Raw genomic sequence first — 19,806 nt, forward strand, 5'->3', positions numbered from 1 at the left:
GCGTGCAGTTATAAAGTAATGTTATGAAGATGTGGTGTGAAAACCAAATGGGAAATGAGTTACCTGATTAATCTCCAACTCACGATCTCTTTATACTCCATTTATTTAGCATGCACGCTTTGAGAAGCCTTAACACACACAGAAGGTGTTCAGCTTAATTTAACCAACTCAAACGCAATTACACCACATTTATCATTCCTCAAGCGAGTTACAGCCACAGAGCTGGAGGTCTGGTTAGGAAAACAGATGTGACGTTGAGAAGAATCAAACCGCTGAAGCTGGAGGTACTGAGGAGCGAGTGGGAGATGAAGGAGAGTCTGCAGAAAGAGTGGAAAGAGAAGAGGAACTGAATCATTGAAGAGAGAAAAGAGTTAGAGTTACAAGACATGTTCAGGAGGAAAACAGCAAGATGGAGAAAGAGGTTGAGAAAAAATGAGAAAAAGAAAGCACTAATCAACACGGAGAAAGTTCATGGACACAAGATCATGCTGGCTGTTGAGAAAAAAAAGGAGAAGCTGCACTGAAAGCTGAGGATTAAAGATGTTTGGGAAAAGCAGTCAAACAATGCAGATGCTTCTGGAGATTAGAACTGGAGAAGGAGCTGAAGAAGGAGAGCTGGAGAGGAGCTGGAGAAGGAGAGCTGGAGAGGAGCTGAAGAAGGAGAGCTGGAGAGGAACTGGAGAAGGAGAGCTGGAGAGGAGCTGAAGAAGGAGAGCTGGAGAGGAACTGGAGAAGGAGAGCTGGAGAGGAGCTGAAGAAGGAGAGCTGAAGAAGGAGAGCTGGAGAGGAACTGAAGAAGGAGAGCTGGAGAGGAGCTGAAGAAGGAGAGCTGGAGAGGAGCTGGAGAAGGAGAGCTGGAGAGGAGCTGAAGAAGGAGAGCTAGAGAGGAGCTGAAGAAGGAGAGCTGGAGAGGAGCTGGAGAAGGAGAGCTGGAGAGGAGCTGAAGAAGGAGAGCTGGAGAGGAGCTGGAGAGGAGCTGAAGAAGGAGAGCTGGAGAGGAACTGAAGAAGGAGAGCTGGAGAGGAGCTGAAGAAGGAGAGCTGGAGAGGAGCTGAAGAAGGAGAGCTGGAGAGGAGCTGGAGAAGGAGAGCTGGAGAGGAGCTGAAGAAGGAGAGCTGGAGAGGAACTGGAGAAGGAGAGCTGGAGAGGAGCTGAAGAAGGAGAGCTGGAGAGGAGCTGGAGAGGAGCTGAAGAAGGAGAGCTGGAGAGGAACTGAAGAAGGAGAGCTGGAGAGGAGCTGAAGAAGGAGAGCTGGAGAGGAGCTGGAGAGGAGCTGGAGAAGAAGATGCAGACACTATAGAGAAAGAACAGCACATGCTATGAGAGACAAACCTGATGAGAGAGCTGGAAGATCTTAAGAATGAAAATAGAAGAAGGAAATCCTTCAGGTGAAGACCTGTGAGGAATTAAGGACAAACTGAAAGAAGCTGACTGACTTCCAAATCCTGGATGTGCATCTGATCTGAGATCAGAGAGGAGACGGAGCTCCGGAGAACGTCGCATTTGTGTGATATTATCTCGCAGTGACCAGATTAAAAGTGCGAGATATTATCTCACAATGATGAGATAAAAAAAACTGTGAGATAAATCTGCTTAATATTTTCTCATGTTTCCATAGAGACAAGAGGATTAATTTATTTTAAATTATTATTATTATTATTATTATTATTATTATTATTATTATTATTAAAAGACTCTTTCTCTCTTGTAGCTGATGTTTTTCTCTCCTTTACTCATTTAATTTTATTTTAAATGCATGAATGTGAGCAAGCGATTTGCTCATTATATCACTGAAACAATTACAATTAAACAAACAAACAAACAAACAAATAAACAAACAGGCAGAGGCGCGAGGCTGGCTGCTGTCGGTCACGTGACACGGACACGTCATTCCGCGTCTCGAGCCGTGTTTCCCCAAACATCTGCGCTCGCGCGAATCTCAGCCTCACTAATGTCAGCTCACTGGGGTTAGCCTAGCCTAGCCTAGCTTAGCTTAGCTTAGCTTAGCTGCGGCTGGCTGCTCCGTCTTTTAACATCATTAGCATTAAATATGGTATAAAAATTAGGAAAAGATGAATCTCCGGGGATTCTTTCAGGATTTCAATCCAAGGTAAAAACTCACAGTATGTTTTATTTATTTATTTATTTATGTTTGTGTACTCGGTTGTTGTTAGCAAGTTAGCCAGCTAGTTATGTTGAAAGGCCTAGCATTAGCATCCTGACAGGACATCTCTGTTTAGCCTTGTTAGCTAGCCTTATTCTGGCTCCTTTGTTGTAAATTCACAGCTTTAACTGACAGATTTTAATCTTTATATGACTAAATCTTACAGCTGTTATAAAAGACACTGAGAGTGAGGGTGTGTTTTTTTGCTAGCTGACTTTCAGCTGTTAATGATGTCTGGAGTTTAAAGAAAACACTCGCAGTGATTAATTTCAGGAACTCAGGTGATAAAACTTGTGTAAAGTGTTGCTAAGTCTTTATTACAGTTAATAAGCAGTTAATAATGCATTTAGGAACCGGTCAGTGTTTATTCAGAGTTCTCACACTGTACAGTTAAACTCCACACCTCTCATCATTTACTTCATTAACATTTAAATAACATTTAAACATTATTTAAGTCTGTACAGTATTAGTGTGTGTGTTTATTAGAGTACAGTATTAGTGTGTGTGTTTATTAGAGTACAGTATTAGTGTGTTTATTAGAGTACAGTATTAGTGTGTGTGTTTATTAGAGTACAGTATTAGTGTGTTTATTTATTAGAGTACAGTATTAGTGTGTTTATTAGAGTACAGTATTAGTGTGTTTATAAGAGTACAGTATTAGTGTGTTTATTAGAGTACAGTATTAGTGTGTGTGTTTATTAGAGTACAGTATTAGTGTGTGTGTTTATTAGAGTACAGTATTAGTGTGTTTATTAGAGTACAGTATTAGTGTGTGTGTTTATTAGAGTACAGTATTAGTGTGTTTATTAGAGTACAGTATTAGTGTGTGTGTTTATTAGAGTACAGTATTAGTGTGTTTATTAGAGTACAGTATTAGTGTGTTTATTAGAGTACAGTATTAGTGTGTTTATTAGAGTACAGTATTAGTGTGTTTATTAGAGTACAGTATTAGTGTGTGTGTTTATTAGAGTACAGTATTAGTGTGTTTATTAGAGTACAGTATTAGTGTGTTTATTAGAGTACAGTATTAGTGTGTTTATTTATTAGAGTACAGTATTAGTGTGTGTGTTTATTAGAGTACAGTATTAGTGTGTGTGTTTATTAGAGTACAGTATTAGTGTGTTTATTTATTAGAGTACAGTATTAGTGTGTTTATTAGAGTACAGTATTAGTGTGTTTATAAGAGTACAGTATTAGTGTGTTTATTAGAGTACAGTATTAGTGTGTGTGTTTATTAGAGTACAGTATTAGTGTGTTTATTAGAGTACAGTATTAGTGTGTTTATTAGAGTACAGTATTAGTGTGTTTATTAGAGTACAGTATTAGTGTGTTTATTAGAGTACAGTATTAGTGTGTGTGTTTATTAGAGTACAGTATTAGTGTGTGTGTTTATTAGAGTACAGTATTAGTGTGTTTATTAGAGTACAGTATTAGTGTGTTTATTTATTAGAGTACAGTATTGTTGTGTTTATTAGAGTACAGTATTAGTGTGTGTGTTTATTAGAGTACAGTATTAGTGTGTTTATTAGAGTACAGTATTAGTGTGTTTATTAGAGTACAGTATTAGTGTGTTTATTAGAGTACAGTATTAGTGTGTGTGTTTATTAGAGTACAGTATTAGTGTGTGTGTTTATTAGAGTACAGTATTAGTGTGTTTATTAGAGTACAGTATTAGTGTGTGTGTTTATTAGAGTACAGTATTAGTGTGTTTATTAGAGTACAGTATTAGTGTGTTTATTAGAGTACAGTATTAGTGTGTTTATTAGAGTACAGTATTAGTGTGTGTGTTTATTAGAGTACAGTATTAGTGTGTTTATTAGAGTACAGTATTAGTGTGTTTATTAGAGTACAGTATTAGTGTGTGTGTTTATTAGAGTACAGTATTAGTGTGTGTGTTTATTAGAGTACAGTATTAGTGTGTTTATTAGAGTACAGTATTAGTGTGTTTATTAGAGTACAGTATTAGTGTGTTTATTAGAGTACAGTATTAGTGTGTTTATTAGAGTACAGTATTAGTGTGTGTGTTTATTAGAGTACAGTATTAGTGTGTTTATTAGAGTACAGTATTAGTGTGTTTATTAGAGTACAGTATTAGTGTGTGTGTTTATTAGAGTACAGTATTAGTGTGTGTGTTTATTAGACTACAGTATTAGTGTGTTTATTTATTAGAGTACAGTATTAGTGTGTTTATTAGAGTACAGTATTAGTGTGTGTGTTTATTAGAGTACAGTATTAGTGTGTGTGTTTATTAGAGTACAGTATTAGTGTGTTTATTAGAGTACAGTATTAGTGTGTTTATTAGAGTACAGTATTAGTGTGTGTGTTTATTAGAGTACAGTATTAGTGTGTGTGTTTATTAGAGTACAGTATTAGTGTGTTTATTAGAGTACAGTATTAGTGTGTTTATTAGAGTACAGTATTAGTGTGTTTATTAGAGTACAGTATTAGTGTGTTTATTAGAGTACAGTATTAGTGTGTGTGTTTATTAGAGTACAGTATTAGTGTGTTTATTAGAGTACAGTATTAGTGTGTTTATTAGAGTACAGTATTAGTGTGTTTATTAGAGTACAGTATTAGTGTGTTTATTAGAGTACAGTATTAGTGTGTTTATTAGAGTACAGTATTAGTGTGTGTGTTTATTAGAGTACAGTATTAGTGTGTGTGTTTATTAGAGTACAGTATTAGTGTGTTTATTAGAGTACAGTATTAGTGTGTGTGTTTATTAGAGTACAGTATTAGTGTGTTTATTAGAGTACAGTATTAGTGTGTTTATTAGAGTACAGTATTAGTGTGTGTGTTTATTAGAGTACAGTATTAGTGTGTGTGTTTATTAGAGTACAGTATTAGTGTGTTTATTAGAGTACAGTATTAGTGTGTGTGTTTATTAGAGTACAGTATTAGTGTGTGTGTTTATTAGAGTACAGTATTAGTGTGTTTATTAGAGTACAGTATTAGTGTGTGTGTTTATTAGAGTACAGTATTAGTGTGTGTGTTTATTAGAGTACAGTATTAGTGTGTGTGTTTATTAGAGTACAGTATTAGTGTGTGTGTTTATTAGAGTACAGTATTAGTGTGTTTATTAGAGTACAGTATTAGTGTGTGTGTTTATTAGAGTACAGTATTAGTGTGTGTGTTTATTAGAGTACAGTATTAGTGTGTGTGTTTATTAGAGTACAGTATTAGTGTGTTTATTAGAGTACAGTATTAGTGTGTGTGTTTATTAGAGTACAGTATTAGTGTGTTTATTAGAGTACAGTATTAGTGTGTTTATTAGAGTACAGTATTAGTGTGTGTGTTTATTAGAGTACAGTATTAGTGTGTTTATTAGAGTACAGTATTAGTGTGTTTATTAGAGTACAGTATTAGTGTGTGTGTTTATTAGAGTACAGTATTAGTGTGTGTGTTTATTAGAGTACAGTATTAGTGTGTTTATTAGAGTACAGTATTAGTGTGTGTGTTTATTAGAGTACAGTATTAGTGTGTGTGTTTATTAGAGTACAGTATTAGTGTGTTTATTAGAGTACAGTATTAGTGTGTTTATAAGAGTACAGTATTAGTGTGTGTATTGCTGAGCAGGTCTGAGCTGATATTTCTCACACTTGGGCTTAATTGTGTTTAAATTGCGGATTAATTATATTTTATTGAAACAGCTCTCAGGCGTAACGCTGATCCCGGAGATGTTCAGCACAGTCCAGCAGATTAAAGGTTAATAACCGGATGTGTAATATAATAACGCTGATAAGACTGAGTTCTGATTTCCACAGCTGTAAATAAACTGGAACAGACCCGCGCTGAGGTTCCAGACCCGCGCGGATTCGGGGAACCGGTACGCGTGGTGAAGATGATCAGGTTAAACTTGTTGTTTTTCAGTAAGTTCCTGATCTACGCGTGCCTGCTGCTGTTCTCCGTGCTGCTGTCCTTACGCCTGGACAGAGATATAGAGTGGAGTTACTGGGCCGTGTTTGCGCCCATCTGGCTCTGGAAGCTCATGGTCATCATCGGGGCGTCGGTGGGCACCGGGGTTTGGGCTCACAACCCTCAGTACAGGTCAGCGCTCGACTGCACGCCGTCGCACGCCGTCACACGCCAACACACGCCGTTGCACGCCATTGCATGCCATCGCCCATCATCGCATGCATCAACACACATCAACACACTCCATCTCACGCCATCACACGCCATCACATCAACACACGCCATCTCACGCCATCTCACATCAACACACGCCATCTGACATCAACACACGCCATCTCACATCAACACACGCCATCTCACATCAACACACGCCATCTCACGCCATCTCACATCAACACACGCCATCACACGCCATCTCACATCAACACACGCCATCTCACATCAACACACGCCATCTCACGCCATCTCACATCAACACACGCCATCTCACATCAACACACGCCATCTCACATCAACACACGCCATCGCACGCCATCTCACGCCATCTCGCATCAACACACGCCATCTCACACCATCTCGCATCAACACACGCCATCTCGCATCAACACACGCCATCTCACATCAACACACGCCATCTCACATCAACACGCCATCTCACGCCATCTCACATCAACACACGCCATCTCACATCAACACACGCCATCTCACATCAACACACGCCATCGCACGCCATCTCACATCAACACACGCCATCTGACATCAACACACGCCATCTCACGCCATCTCACATCAACACACGCCATCTCACGCCATCTCACATCAACACACGCCATCTGACATCAACACACGCCATCTCACATCAACACACGCCATCTCACATCAACACACGCCATCTCACGCCATCTCACATCAACACACGCCATCTCACATCAACACACGCCATCTCACATCAACACACGCCATCTCACGCCATCTCACATCAACACACGCCATCTCACATCAACACACGCCATCTCACGCCATCTCACATCAACACACGCCATCTCACGCCATCTCACATCAACACACGCCATCACACATCAACACACGCCATCTCACATCAACACACGCCATCTCACATCAACACACGCCATCACACGCCATCTCACGCCATCTCGCATCAACACACGCCATCTCACACCATCTCGCATCAACACACGCCATCTCGCATCAACACACGCCATCTCACATCAACACACGCCATCTCACATCAACACACGCCATCTCACGCCATCTCACATCAACACACGCCATCTCACATCAACACACGCCATCTCACATCAACACACGCCATCGCACGCCATCTCACGCCATCTCGCATCAACACACGCCATCACACATCAACACACGCCATCTCACATCATCGCACGCCATCGCACATCAACACACGCCATCTCACATCATCGCACGCCATCGCACGCCATCTCACATCAACACACGCCATCTCACATCAACACACGCCATCTCACATCAACACACGCCATCTCACGCCATCTCACATCAACACACGCCATCTCACATCAACACACGCCATCGCACGCCATCTCACGCCATCTCACGCCATCTCGCATCAACACACGCCATCACACATCAACACACGCCATCTCACATCATCGCACGCCATCGCACATCAACACACGCCATCTCACATCAACACACGCCATCACACGCCATCTCACATCATCGCACGCCATCGCACATCAACACACGCCATCGCACGCCATCTCACATCAACACACGCCATCTCGCATCAACACACGCCATCTCACATCAACACACGCCATCTCGCATCAACACACGCCATCTCACATCAACACACGCCATCGCACATCAACACACGCCATCACACATCAACACACGCCATCACACATCAACACACGCCATCACACATCAACACACGCCATCACACGCCATCTCGCATCAACACACGCCATCACACGCCATCTCGCATCAACACACGCCATCTCACATCAACACACGCCATCTCACATCAACACACGCCATCTCACATCAACACACGCCATCACACGCCATCGCACATCAACACACGCCATCGCACATCAACACACGCCATCACACGCCATCTCACATCAACACACGCCATCTCGCATCAACACACGCCATCTCGCATCAACACACGCCATCACACATCAACACACGCCATCACACGCCATCTCACATCAACACACGCCATCTCACATCAACACACGCCATCTCACATCAACACACGCTATCTCACGCCATCTCACGCCATCTCACATCAACACACGCCATCTCACATCAACACACGCCATCTCGCATCAACACACGCCATCTCACATCAACACACGCCATCTCACATCAACACACGCCATCACACATCAACACACGCCATCACACGCCATCTCACATCAACACACGCCATCTCACATCAACACACGCCATCTCACATCAACACACGCTATCTCACGCCATCACACGCCATCTCACATCAACACACGCCATCTCGCATCAACACACGCCATCTCGCATCAACACACGCCATCTCGCATCAACACACGCCATCTCACGCCATCTCACGCCATCTCGCATCAACACACGCCATCTCACATCAACACACGCTATCTCACGCCATCACACGCCATCTCACATCAACACACGCCATCTCACGCCATCTCACATCAACACACGCCATCACACGCCATCTCACATCAACACACGCCATCACACGCCATCTCACATCAACACACGCTATCTCACATCAACACACGCCATCTCACATCAACACACGCCATCTCACATCAACACACGCCATCTCACGCCATCTCACATCAACACACGCCATCTCACATCAACACACGCCATCTCACGCCATCTCACATCAACACACGCCATCACACGCCATCTCACATCAACACACGCCATCACACGCCATCTCACATCAACACACGCTATCTCACATCAACACACGCCATCTCACATCAACACACGCCATCTCACATCAACACACGCCATCTCACATCAACACACGCCATCACACGCCATCTCACATCAACACACGCCATCACACGCCATCTCGCATCAACACACGCCATCTCACATCAACACACGCCATCTCACATCAACACACGCCATCACACGCCATCTCACATCAACACACGCCATCTCGCATCAACACACGCCATCTCACATCAACACACGCCATCTCACATCAACACACGCTATCTCACGCCATCTCACATCAACACACGCCATCACACGCCATCTCGCATCAACACACGCCATCTCACATCAACACACGCCATCTCACATCAACACACGCCATCTCGCATCAACACACGCCATCTCACATCAACACACGCCATCACACGCCATCTCACATCAACACACGCCATCTCGCATCAACACACGCCATCTCACATCAACACACGCCATCTCACATCAACACACGCCATCACACGCTATCTCACGCCATCACACGCCATCACACGCCATCTCACATCAACACACGCCATCTCGCATCAACACACGCCATCTCGCATCAACACACGCCATCTCACGCCATCTCACGCCATCTCGCATCAACACACGCCATCTCACATCAACACACGCTATCTCACGCCATCACACGCCATCTCACATCAACACACGCCATCTCACGCCATCTCACATCAACACACGCCATCACACGCCATCTCACATCAACACACGCCATCACACGCCATCTCACATCAACACACGCTATCTCACATCAACACACGCCATCTCACATCAACACACGCCATCTCACATCAACACACGCCATCTCACGCCATCTCACATCAACACACGCCATCACACGCCATCTCACATCAACACACGCCATCACACGCCATCTCACATCAACACACGCCATCTCGCATCAACACACGCCATCTCACATCAACACACGCCATCTCACATCAACACACGCCATCTCACATCAACACACGCCATCACACGCCATCTCACATCAACACACGCCATCACACGCCATCTCGCATCAACACACGCCATCTCACATCAACACACGCCATCTCACATCAACACACGCCATCTCACATCAACACACGCCATCGCACATCAACACACGCCATCACACGCCATCTCACATCAACACACGCCATCTCGCATCAACACACGCCATCTCGCATCAACACACGCCATCTCGCATCAACACACGCCATCTCACATCAACACACGCCATCGCACATCAACACACGCCATCACACGCCATCTCACATCAACACACGCCATCTCACATCAACACACGCCATCTCGCATCAACACACGCCATCTCGCATCAACACACGCCATCTCACGCCATCTCACGCCATCTCGCATCAACACACGCCATCTCACATCAACACACGCTATCTCACGCCATCACACGCCATCTCACATCAACACACGCCATCTCACGCCATCTCACATCAACACACGCCATCACACGCCATCTCACATCAACACACGCCATCACACGCCATCTCACATCAACACACGCTATCTCACATCAACACACGCCATCTCACATCAACACACGCCATCTCACATCAACACACGCCATCTCACGCCATCTCACATCAACACACGCCATCTCACATCAACACACGCCATCTCACATCAACACACGCCATCTCACATCAACACACGCCATCACACATCAACACACGCTATCTCACATCAACACACGCCATCTCACATCAACACACGCCATCACACGCCATCTCACATCAACACACGCCATCACACGCCATCTCGCATCAACACACGCCATCTCACATCAACACACGCCATCTCACATCAACACACGCCATCACACGCCATCTCACATCAACACACGCCATCTCGCATCAACACACGCCATCTCGCATCAACACACGCCATCTCGCATCAACACACGCCATCTCGCATCAACACACGCCATCTCACATCAACACACGCCATCTCACGCCATCTCACGCCATCTCGCATCAACACACGCCATCTCACATCAACACACGCTATCTCACGCCATCACACGCCATCTCACATCAACACACGCCATCACACGCCATCTCACATCAACACACGCTATCTCACATCAACACACGCCATCTCACATCAACACACGCCATCTCACATCAACACACGCCATCTCACGCCATCTCACATCAACACACGCCATCTCACATCAACACACGCCATCTCACATCAACACACGCCATCTCACGCCATCTCACATCAACACACGCCATCACACGCCATCTCGCATCAACACACGCCATCTCACATCAACACACGCCATCGCACATCAACACACGCCATCTCACGCCATCTCACATCAACACACGCCATCTCACATCAACACACGCCATCTCACATCAACACACGCCATCACACATCAACACACGCCATCTCGCATCAACACACGCCATCGCACATCAACACACGCCATCGCACATCAACACACGCCATCTCGCATCAACACACGCCATCACGCATCAACACACGCCATCACGCATCAACACACGCCATCACACATCAACACACGCCATCACACGCCATCTCACATCAACACACGCCATCGCACATCAACACACGCCATCACACGCCATCTCACATCAACACACGCCATCGCACATCAACACACGCCATCGCACATCAACACACGCCATCACACATCAACACACGCCATCACACGCCATCTCACATCAACACACGCCATCTCACATCAACACACGCCATCACACGCCATCTCACATCAACACACGCCATCTCACATCAACACACGCCATCTCACATCAACACACGCCATCACACGCCATCTCACATCAACACACGCCATCTCACATCAACACACGCCATCTCACATCAACACACGCCATCACACGCCATCTCACATCAACACACGCCATCACACGCCATCTCACATCAACACACGCCATCTCGCATCAACACACGCCATCTCACATCAACACACGCCATCTCACATCAACACACGCCATCTCGCATCAACACACGCCATCTCGCATCAACACACGCCATCTCGCATCAACACACGCCATCACACGCCATCTCACATCAACACACGCCATCTCGCATCAACACACGCCATCTCACATCAACACACGCCATCGCACATCAACACACGCCATCGCACATCAACACACGCCATCTCACATCATCTCGCATCAACACACGCCATCTCACATCAACACACGCCATCTCACATCAACACACGCCATCACACGCCATCTCACATCATCTCGCATCAACACACGCCATCTCACATCAACACACGCCATCACACGCCATCTCACATCAACACACGCCATCTCACATCAACACACGCCATCTCACATCAACACACGCCATCTCACATCAACACACGCCATCACACGCCATCTCACATCAACACACGCCATCACACGCCATCTCACATCAACACACGCCATCTCGCATCAACACACGCCATCTCACATCAACACACGCCATCTCACATCAACACACGCCATCTCGCATCAACACACGCCATCTCGCATCAACACACGCCATCTCGCATCAACACACGCCATCACACGCCATCTCACATCAACACACGCCATCTCGCATCAACACACGCCATCTCACATCAACACACGCCATCGCACATCAACACACGCCATCGCACATCAACACACGCCATCTCACATCATCTCGCATCAACACACGCCATCTCACATCAACACACGCCATCTCACATCAACACACGCCATCACACGCCATCTCACATCATCTCGCATCAACACACGCCATCTCACATCAACACACGCCATCACACGCCATCTCACATCAACACACGCCATCTCACATCAACACACGCCATCTCACATCAACACACGCCATCGCACATCAACACACGCCATCGCACATCAACACACGCCATCTCACATCATCTCGCATCAACACACGCCATCTCACATCAACACACGCCATCACACGCCATCTCACATCAACACACGCCATCTCACATCAACACACGCCATCTCGCATCAACACACGCCATCGCACATCAACACACGCCATCTCACATCAACACACGCCATCACACGCCATCTCACATCAACACACGCCATCTCACATCAACACACGCCATCTCACATCAACACACGCCATCTCGCATCAACACACGCCATCACACGCCATCTCACATCAACACACGCCATCTCGCATCAACACACGCCATCTCGCATCAACACACGCCATCTCGCATCAACACACGCCATCTCGCATCAACACACGCCATCACACGCCATCTCACATCAACACACGCCATCTCACATCAACACACGCCATCTCACATCAACACACGCCATCTCGCATCAACACACGCCATCACACGCCATCTCGCATCAACACACGCCATCTCGCATCAACACACGCCATCTCGCATCAACACACGCCATCACACGCCATCTCACATCAACACACGCCATCTCGCATCAACACACGCCATCTCACATCAACACACGCCATCGCACATCAACACACGCCATCGCACATCAACACACGCCATCTCACATCATCTCGCATCAACACACGCCATCTCACATCAACACACGCCATCTCACATCAACACACGCCATCACACGCCATCTCACATCATCTCGCATCAACACACGCCATCTCACATCAACACACGCCATCGCACATCAACACACGCCATCTCACATCATCTCACATCAACACACGCCATCTCACATCAACACACGCCATCACACGCCATCTCACATCATCTCGCATCAACACACGCCATCTCACATCAACACACGCCATCACACGCCATCTCACATCAACACACGCCATCTCACATCAACACACGCCATCTCACATCAACACACGCCATCGCACATCAACACACGCCATCGCACATCAACACACGCCATCTCACATCATCTCGCATCAACACACGCCATCTCACATCAACACACGCCATCACACGCCATCTCACATCAACACACGCCATCTCGCATCAACACACGCCATCACACGCCATCTCACATCAACACACGCCATCACACATCAACACACGCCATCTCGCATCAACACACGCCATCGCACATCAACACACGCCATCTCACATCAACACACGCCATCACACGCCATCTCACATCAACACACGCCATCTCACATCAACACACGCCATCTCACATCAACACACGCCATCTCGCATCAACACACGCCATCACACGCCATCTCACATCAACACACGCCATCTCGCATCAACACACGCCATCTCGCATCAACACACGCCATCTCACATCAACACACGCCATCTCGCATCAACACACGCCATCACACGCCATCTCATATCAACACACGCCATCTCACATCATCGCACGCCATCTCACATCAACACACGCCATCTCGCATCAACACACGCCATCTCGCATCAACACACGCCATCTCACATCAACACACGCCATCACACGCCATCTCACATCAACACACGCCATCACACGCCATCTCACATCAACACACGCCATCTCGCATCAACACACGCCATCTGACATCAACACACGCCATCTCACATCAACACACGCCATCACACGCCATCTCACATCAACACACGCCATCTCACATCAACACACGCCATCTCACATCAACACACGCCATCTCACATCAACACACGCCATCACACGCCATCTCACATCAACACACGCCATCACACGCCATCTCACATCAACACACGCCATCTCACATCAACACACGCCATCTCACATCATCGCACGCCATCTCACATCAACACACGCCATCACACGCTATCTCACATCAACACACGCCATCACACATCAACACACGCCATCACACATCAACACACGCCATCACACATCAACACACGCCATCACACATCATCGCACGCCACTAAACTCACATATTTATTGTTATTGTTTGTATGTAGTGCTTTGTGTTGTTTTGTATGAAGGGTTAGTGCTAGCAATTTTCACGTATAATTCAAATTAATGTTTATATATTTAATTTTTTAATTAAAACATTAATTAAATGCTATTAAAAGTTTAAACCAGTATGAAAGAAAAACATCAGCTTATTAACCTGATAAACGCCTCCTACAGCCTGCGCTAATCCCAGACACTGCGCGCTTAGATTAAAAAAACGCCAAGATAAACAGGCAGTACTTCGCGAGGATGGAGCTCGTAGCAAAGAATCGTTCAGGTATCACTGCAGAGATGTGGAATCCGTACGAGTTTGAAAAGTCAGATGAACACGGTTGTGTAAAATATGACGCTGCGTTACGTCATAATCGGCTGCAATTACGTCATTTTCAATCTCGGGACGTTCGACAGACGGAGTGAGAAAATTGACGCCACAGTGTTCGTATTTTGTTAGCAACAAGCTAGGCAGCTAGCGCGGATGACTGACGTATATTTTCTTTCTCAAACAGCAAACTGTAGAGTTTTAGATTTAACACAAATATATCTGTATGTTGATTAATCTAAAGCTAATGCTTGTGTATACAGTGTAAATCGTTTAAACGTAAGAAGTTTAGCTTTGTGTATTTCTGTCGCTCTGAGCAGCCATGACGGTTTGAACGCATTGATTTACTCCGTAAACGTGGAAGGAACTCGGGTTTGAGAAGAATACGCCGAGCTGCGGTGGCGTTCCACGTCACGAAAGACACGGTCCCCGTTTACTCTCGAGAAAGACGCGTTCATTACGTTGTGCAGAAATAGTAACAGCACCATCTATAGCACACAGTGCAAATAATTTATTTTTTAAAAAATGTATTATTTCTTTAAATATTGTTTATTTAGAAGAACATTTGTTCGCACTGTTTGCTATAGATGGCGCTGTTACTATTTTTCCAAAGTCTATTCTAATAAATAAAAAACGTTATAAATACAGTGCGTAATTTTTCAACTGCGTTATGTAAGAATTTAAAAAATCGTAATCGAGAATCGTTCATAAAGTTATGAAGTACGATACAATTTTCATCCATAAGGCTGCTGATGATCCACTGAATCTGCTGCCATGCATCTCAGTTTGTGACTGAACTCTGCTCCGTAACCAGTTTATGATTGTCGCATCGATTAATTTAAATTAAAAGATCATTAGTGTCATGAATAAAGGTGTAAGGAGGTAAATTATAACCTCCAGCGTGCTAGAAGGCTGCGTCTCAGACAGTAACCCCGCGGTCACGCTAGCAAGCGACTCACGTGCAGGTGATTTTCAGGGCCGAGGGCGAGACCTGCGTGGAGTTCAAGGCCATGCTGATCGCGGTGGGGATCCACCTCCTCCTCCTGACGTTTGAGGTTCTGGTGTGTGACCGTGTGGAGAGAGGGAAACACTTCTGGCTGCTGGTCTTCATGCCGCTGTTCTTCGTCTCGCCCGTCTCCGTGGCCGCGTGTGTGTGGGGCTTCAGGCACGACCGCTCGCTTGAGGTCAGTCACTCCATCAGGTTTTAGGAGAGTGTTCTCCTCTTCAGTCCCGTAGCTACACGTTCTTCACGATTAACATCTCGCTCTTACGTCACTCTTCTCCTCAGCTCGAGATCCTGTGCTCGGTAAACATACTGCAGTTCATCTTCATCGCACTGCGGCTGGATAAAATCATCAACTGGCCGTGGCTGGTAAGATCTCCTACGCTCTCGGGGTGAAGGTCATGTGATCTGATGGTGCTGCGGCGGCAGCTCAGTGGTCCAGGTTCTAGTGAATAGAGTCATTTTACAGCGATGTGTATTCTCTACTTCCGGGTCAGCTTGTGCCACATCAGTTACTCCTTCCTGTATTGTCTCATTTATTTAACAAATTATTTTGTTCTCGGGACGGATATGGAGCTACTCCTTTCCTAACAAATTATTTTGTTCTCCTTTGGTTCTGAGTTTCTCCATTTCTCTGGTTTCTTTCTGTTCTTCTTTGTTTTCTTTCTTGTTTTCTTCCTTTTTTGTCAGTCAGCTGTGTTTCCTGGGATTTTAGCTGTTCACACATGATTCACCTGATAATTTCCTGGGAATTGTATTAAGAGTTGTCCTGGTAATTCACTGGACAGCACTTGCATTTTCTCTTTATTTTCCATTTAAAATACGCCAAGTTTCCCTTTTAGCCAAGAATAAAACTGTATTTATATATTTATACACACAGTGTGTTCACATAATAAATACGTTAAGCACTCTCTGTGGTAGAGAGAGAGAGAGTGAAGGAACATGTTCTTTTCTTTCTTTTCTTATTTATTTATTTATTTATTTATTTGTTTGTTTGTTTGTTTGTGTTTGTGCAGGTGGTGTGTGTGCCGCTGTGGATTCTGATGTCCTTCCTGTGTCTGGTGGTGCTTTATTACATCGTGTGGTCTGTGCTTTTCCTGCGCTCCATGGACGTGATCGCAGAGCAGCGCCGCACACACATCACCATGGCCATCAGCTGGATGGCTATCGTCGTGCCTCTGCTGACTTTCGAGGTATTAAATACGTCTGTTACGTGCAGCGTGTGTGTGCGAGTGTGTGTGCGAGTGTGTGTGCGAGTGTGTGTGCGAGTGCGCACGCGTGTGTGAGTGTGTGTGAGTGTGTGTGAGTGAGTGAGTGTGTGTGCGAGTGTGTGTGTGTGTGAGTGTGTGTGAGTGTGTGTGAGTGTGTGAGTGAGTGAGTGAGTGAGTGTGTGTGCGAGTGAGTGTGTGTGTGTGTGAGTGTGTGAGTGAGTGTGTTTGTGAGTGAGTGAGTGTGTGAGTGAGTGTGTGTGTGTGTGAGTGTGTGAGTGTGTGTGTGCGAGTGTGAGTGAGTGAGTGAGTGAGTGTATGCGAGTGTGAGTGTGAGTGTGAGTGTGTGTGTGTGTGTATGCGAGTGTGTGTGCGCGAGTGTGTGTGTGAGTGTGTGTGTGAGTGAGTGTGTGAGTGAGTGTGTGCGAGTGTGCATGCGAGTGTGTGTGTGTTGTGATGAGAATCGTCTCTGCATCTCTGAATGTCCTGCAGCAGTTTGTGTGGTCGTGTGAGTTTTAATCCTCAGTACTGTATTTGGTATAAAACTGTTTATTGGTGATTCATCAGTTTGCAGATTTTTACTCAGTTTAATTAAAAGTAAAAGAAATAATGTTATATAATTCACATAAAGTGAAAACCGTCAGCGTTTGGTCCAGAGTGTCCCGAATTTCAGTTTTTCGTTTCCATCAAGTAGAAAACTTTAGAGTTTATAATTGTTTGTTTATTTCTCTCCATTATACATATATATAATTTTTTTCACTTCATGTTTGACCTCAGATCCTCCTGGTGCACAAGTTAGATGGTCATTACGAGTCCAAATTCGTGCCGGTGTTTGTGCCGCTCTGGATCTCCCTGGTGACGCTGATGGCAACTACGTTCGGCCAGAAAGGAGGCAATCACTGTAAGTCCATTTGTCTGTTTAGTTCTAGGGCGTAACGATTCGTTCATATTCTCAGCGTATCGGTTAGAATTCCTCCCGACGTCACGGCATCAATCGTATGAGAAACAAAACTGTTCACACTGTTAAACAAACACAAGATTAAATTAATCTTGTTCACGTGATCTTGTGCAGCAGATCTCTACTGGGATCAGGAAAAAAACTCTACGTGTATTGCACATGCTTGACATCATTCTTTATCGTTATTAAAAAAAATCCACACACACTATAATTCCTATAGTTTTATTCCTATAGAGCGCTGTCTTTTTCCATTGTTTTAAAAGAAAAAACCTGTTTAGGCCACGCCCACTTTAGCTACAGATATTGCTTTACATCCTCATTGTCACCTTTACATTCTTCTCTCTCACATTCTGCTCGTTCCTCTCGTCCAGGGTGGTTTGGCATTCGTAAGGACTTCTGCCAGTTCCTGCTGGAACTCTTTCCTTTCCTGCGCGAGTACGGAAACATCTCCTACGACCTGCAGCACGAAGACTCGGAGGTGTCCGAAGAGCTTCCTGTCCATGAGCCGCCTAAAATCGCGCCCATGTTCCGCAAGAAAACGGGCGTCGTCATCACGCAGAGCCCTGGGAAGTACTTTGTGCCGCCGCCTAAGTTATGCATTGACATGCCTGATTAAAAATAAAGTCAGAATTCCTTGAACAGAGAGCGAGAGGAGTGTAGTACCATGGACCAGAGTTCACTTCGGGCCAGCAGCGGAACACCAGAATCACCGTGAGTGAGACGGGCCAGTCAGAGAAAAAAAAAAAAAACCAAAACACTGAGACGATCTCAGCTCCTGTTTGCTGAAAACTTTTTAAAAACTGGTGAAACGGGGCTTGAATGAGGCGGCAGGTGGTGAGCGTGGCTCGCTGTTTGACTTTCCCCGTGATCTTTTCCACACTCCTGCGTTCTCATCACTCCTCCAACACTCACTGTAGTTTTTCCCGAGTAAGTCGTGTACAATGTGGAGAAAGTTACGTAGCTAAGCCAAAGAACATTAGAAGGTTCATAACGCTGGGGTAACGTCCCATTTCTTCCAGCAATACCTGTTACATGTGTTTGTTTTTTTTATTTGTATTTTTGTTCAAGTATGGCAGCAGCGAACAACGTAATTAATTTTCCGTCACTTTATGTATGTAGTTGATCAGTCAGTGTTTACTAGAACACATCGAGGACACAGACTCACTAACACACAGCTCGTGTTTATGTTTATGGACCATGTGGAAGGATTTACAGCCTTATCACACTGCGTACGTGTATTTCACATTTACACTCTGTCGTGTTATTCTCGCTTGTTGACCCATTT

The 19,806-nt window shown here is 45.3% G+C and overlaps 2 protein-coding genes across 3 annotated transcripts in view; one reads left to right on the forward strand and one right to left on the reverse strand.

The window, feature by feature from the left end:
• Positions 1-557: 557 nt before the first annotated feature.
• LOC128320417 (putative protein TPRXL) lies at positions 558-1,891 on the reverse strand. Its single transcript, XM_053240235.1, has 2 exons — positions 1,840-1,891; positions 558-1,294 (listed from the first exon to the last, which is right to left on the reverse strand). The coding sequence occupies exons 1-2, from the start codon at positions 1,889-1,891 to the stop codon at positions 558-560; spliced, it is 789 nt and encodes a 262-aa protein (XP_053096210.1).
• tmem185 (transmembrane protein 185) overlaps positions 1,890-19,806 on the forward strand; it is a 20,232-nt gene continuing 2,315 nt past the window's right edge. The window contains exons 1-7 of one of the 2 annotated variants that reach the window (XM_026938311.3): positions 1,890-2,110; positions 6,035-6,211; positions 16,329-16,536; positions 16,641-16,724; positions 17,372-17,548; positions 18,341-18,464; positions 18,893-19,806. The exon at positions 18,893-19,806 is cut by the window's right edge and continues 2,315 nt beyond it. In XM_026938311.3, the coding sequence (XP_026794112.1) occupies positions 2,073-2,110; positions 6,035-6,211; positions 16,329-16,536; positions 16,641-16,724; positions 17,372-17,548; positions 18,341-18,464; positions 18,893-19,137 (1,053 nt within the window). In that variant the 5' untranslated portion in view covers positions 1,890-2,072 and the 3' untranslated portion in view covers positions 19,138-19,806. Of the gene's footprint in view, positions 2,124-6,034; positions 6,212-16,328; positions 16,537-16,640; positions 16,725-17,371; positions 17,549-18,340; positions 18,465-18,892 lie in introns of both variants that reach the window. The other variant, XM_053240413.1, reaches the window with a different exon arrangement.

The sequence above is a fragment of the Pangasianodon hypophthalmus genome, chromosome 15, assembly GCF_027358585.1.
Source record: "Pangasianodon hypophthalmus isolate fPanHyp1 chromosome 15, fPanHyp1.pri, whole genome shotgun sequence".
Taxonomy (NCBI): domain Eukaryota; kingdom Metazoa; phylum Chordata; class Actinopteri; order Siluriformes; family Pangasiidae; genus Pangasianodon; species Pangasianodon hypophthalmus.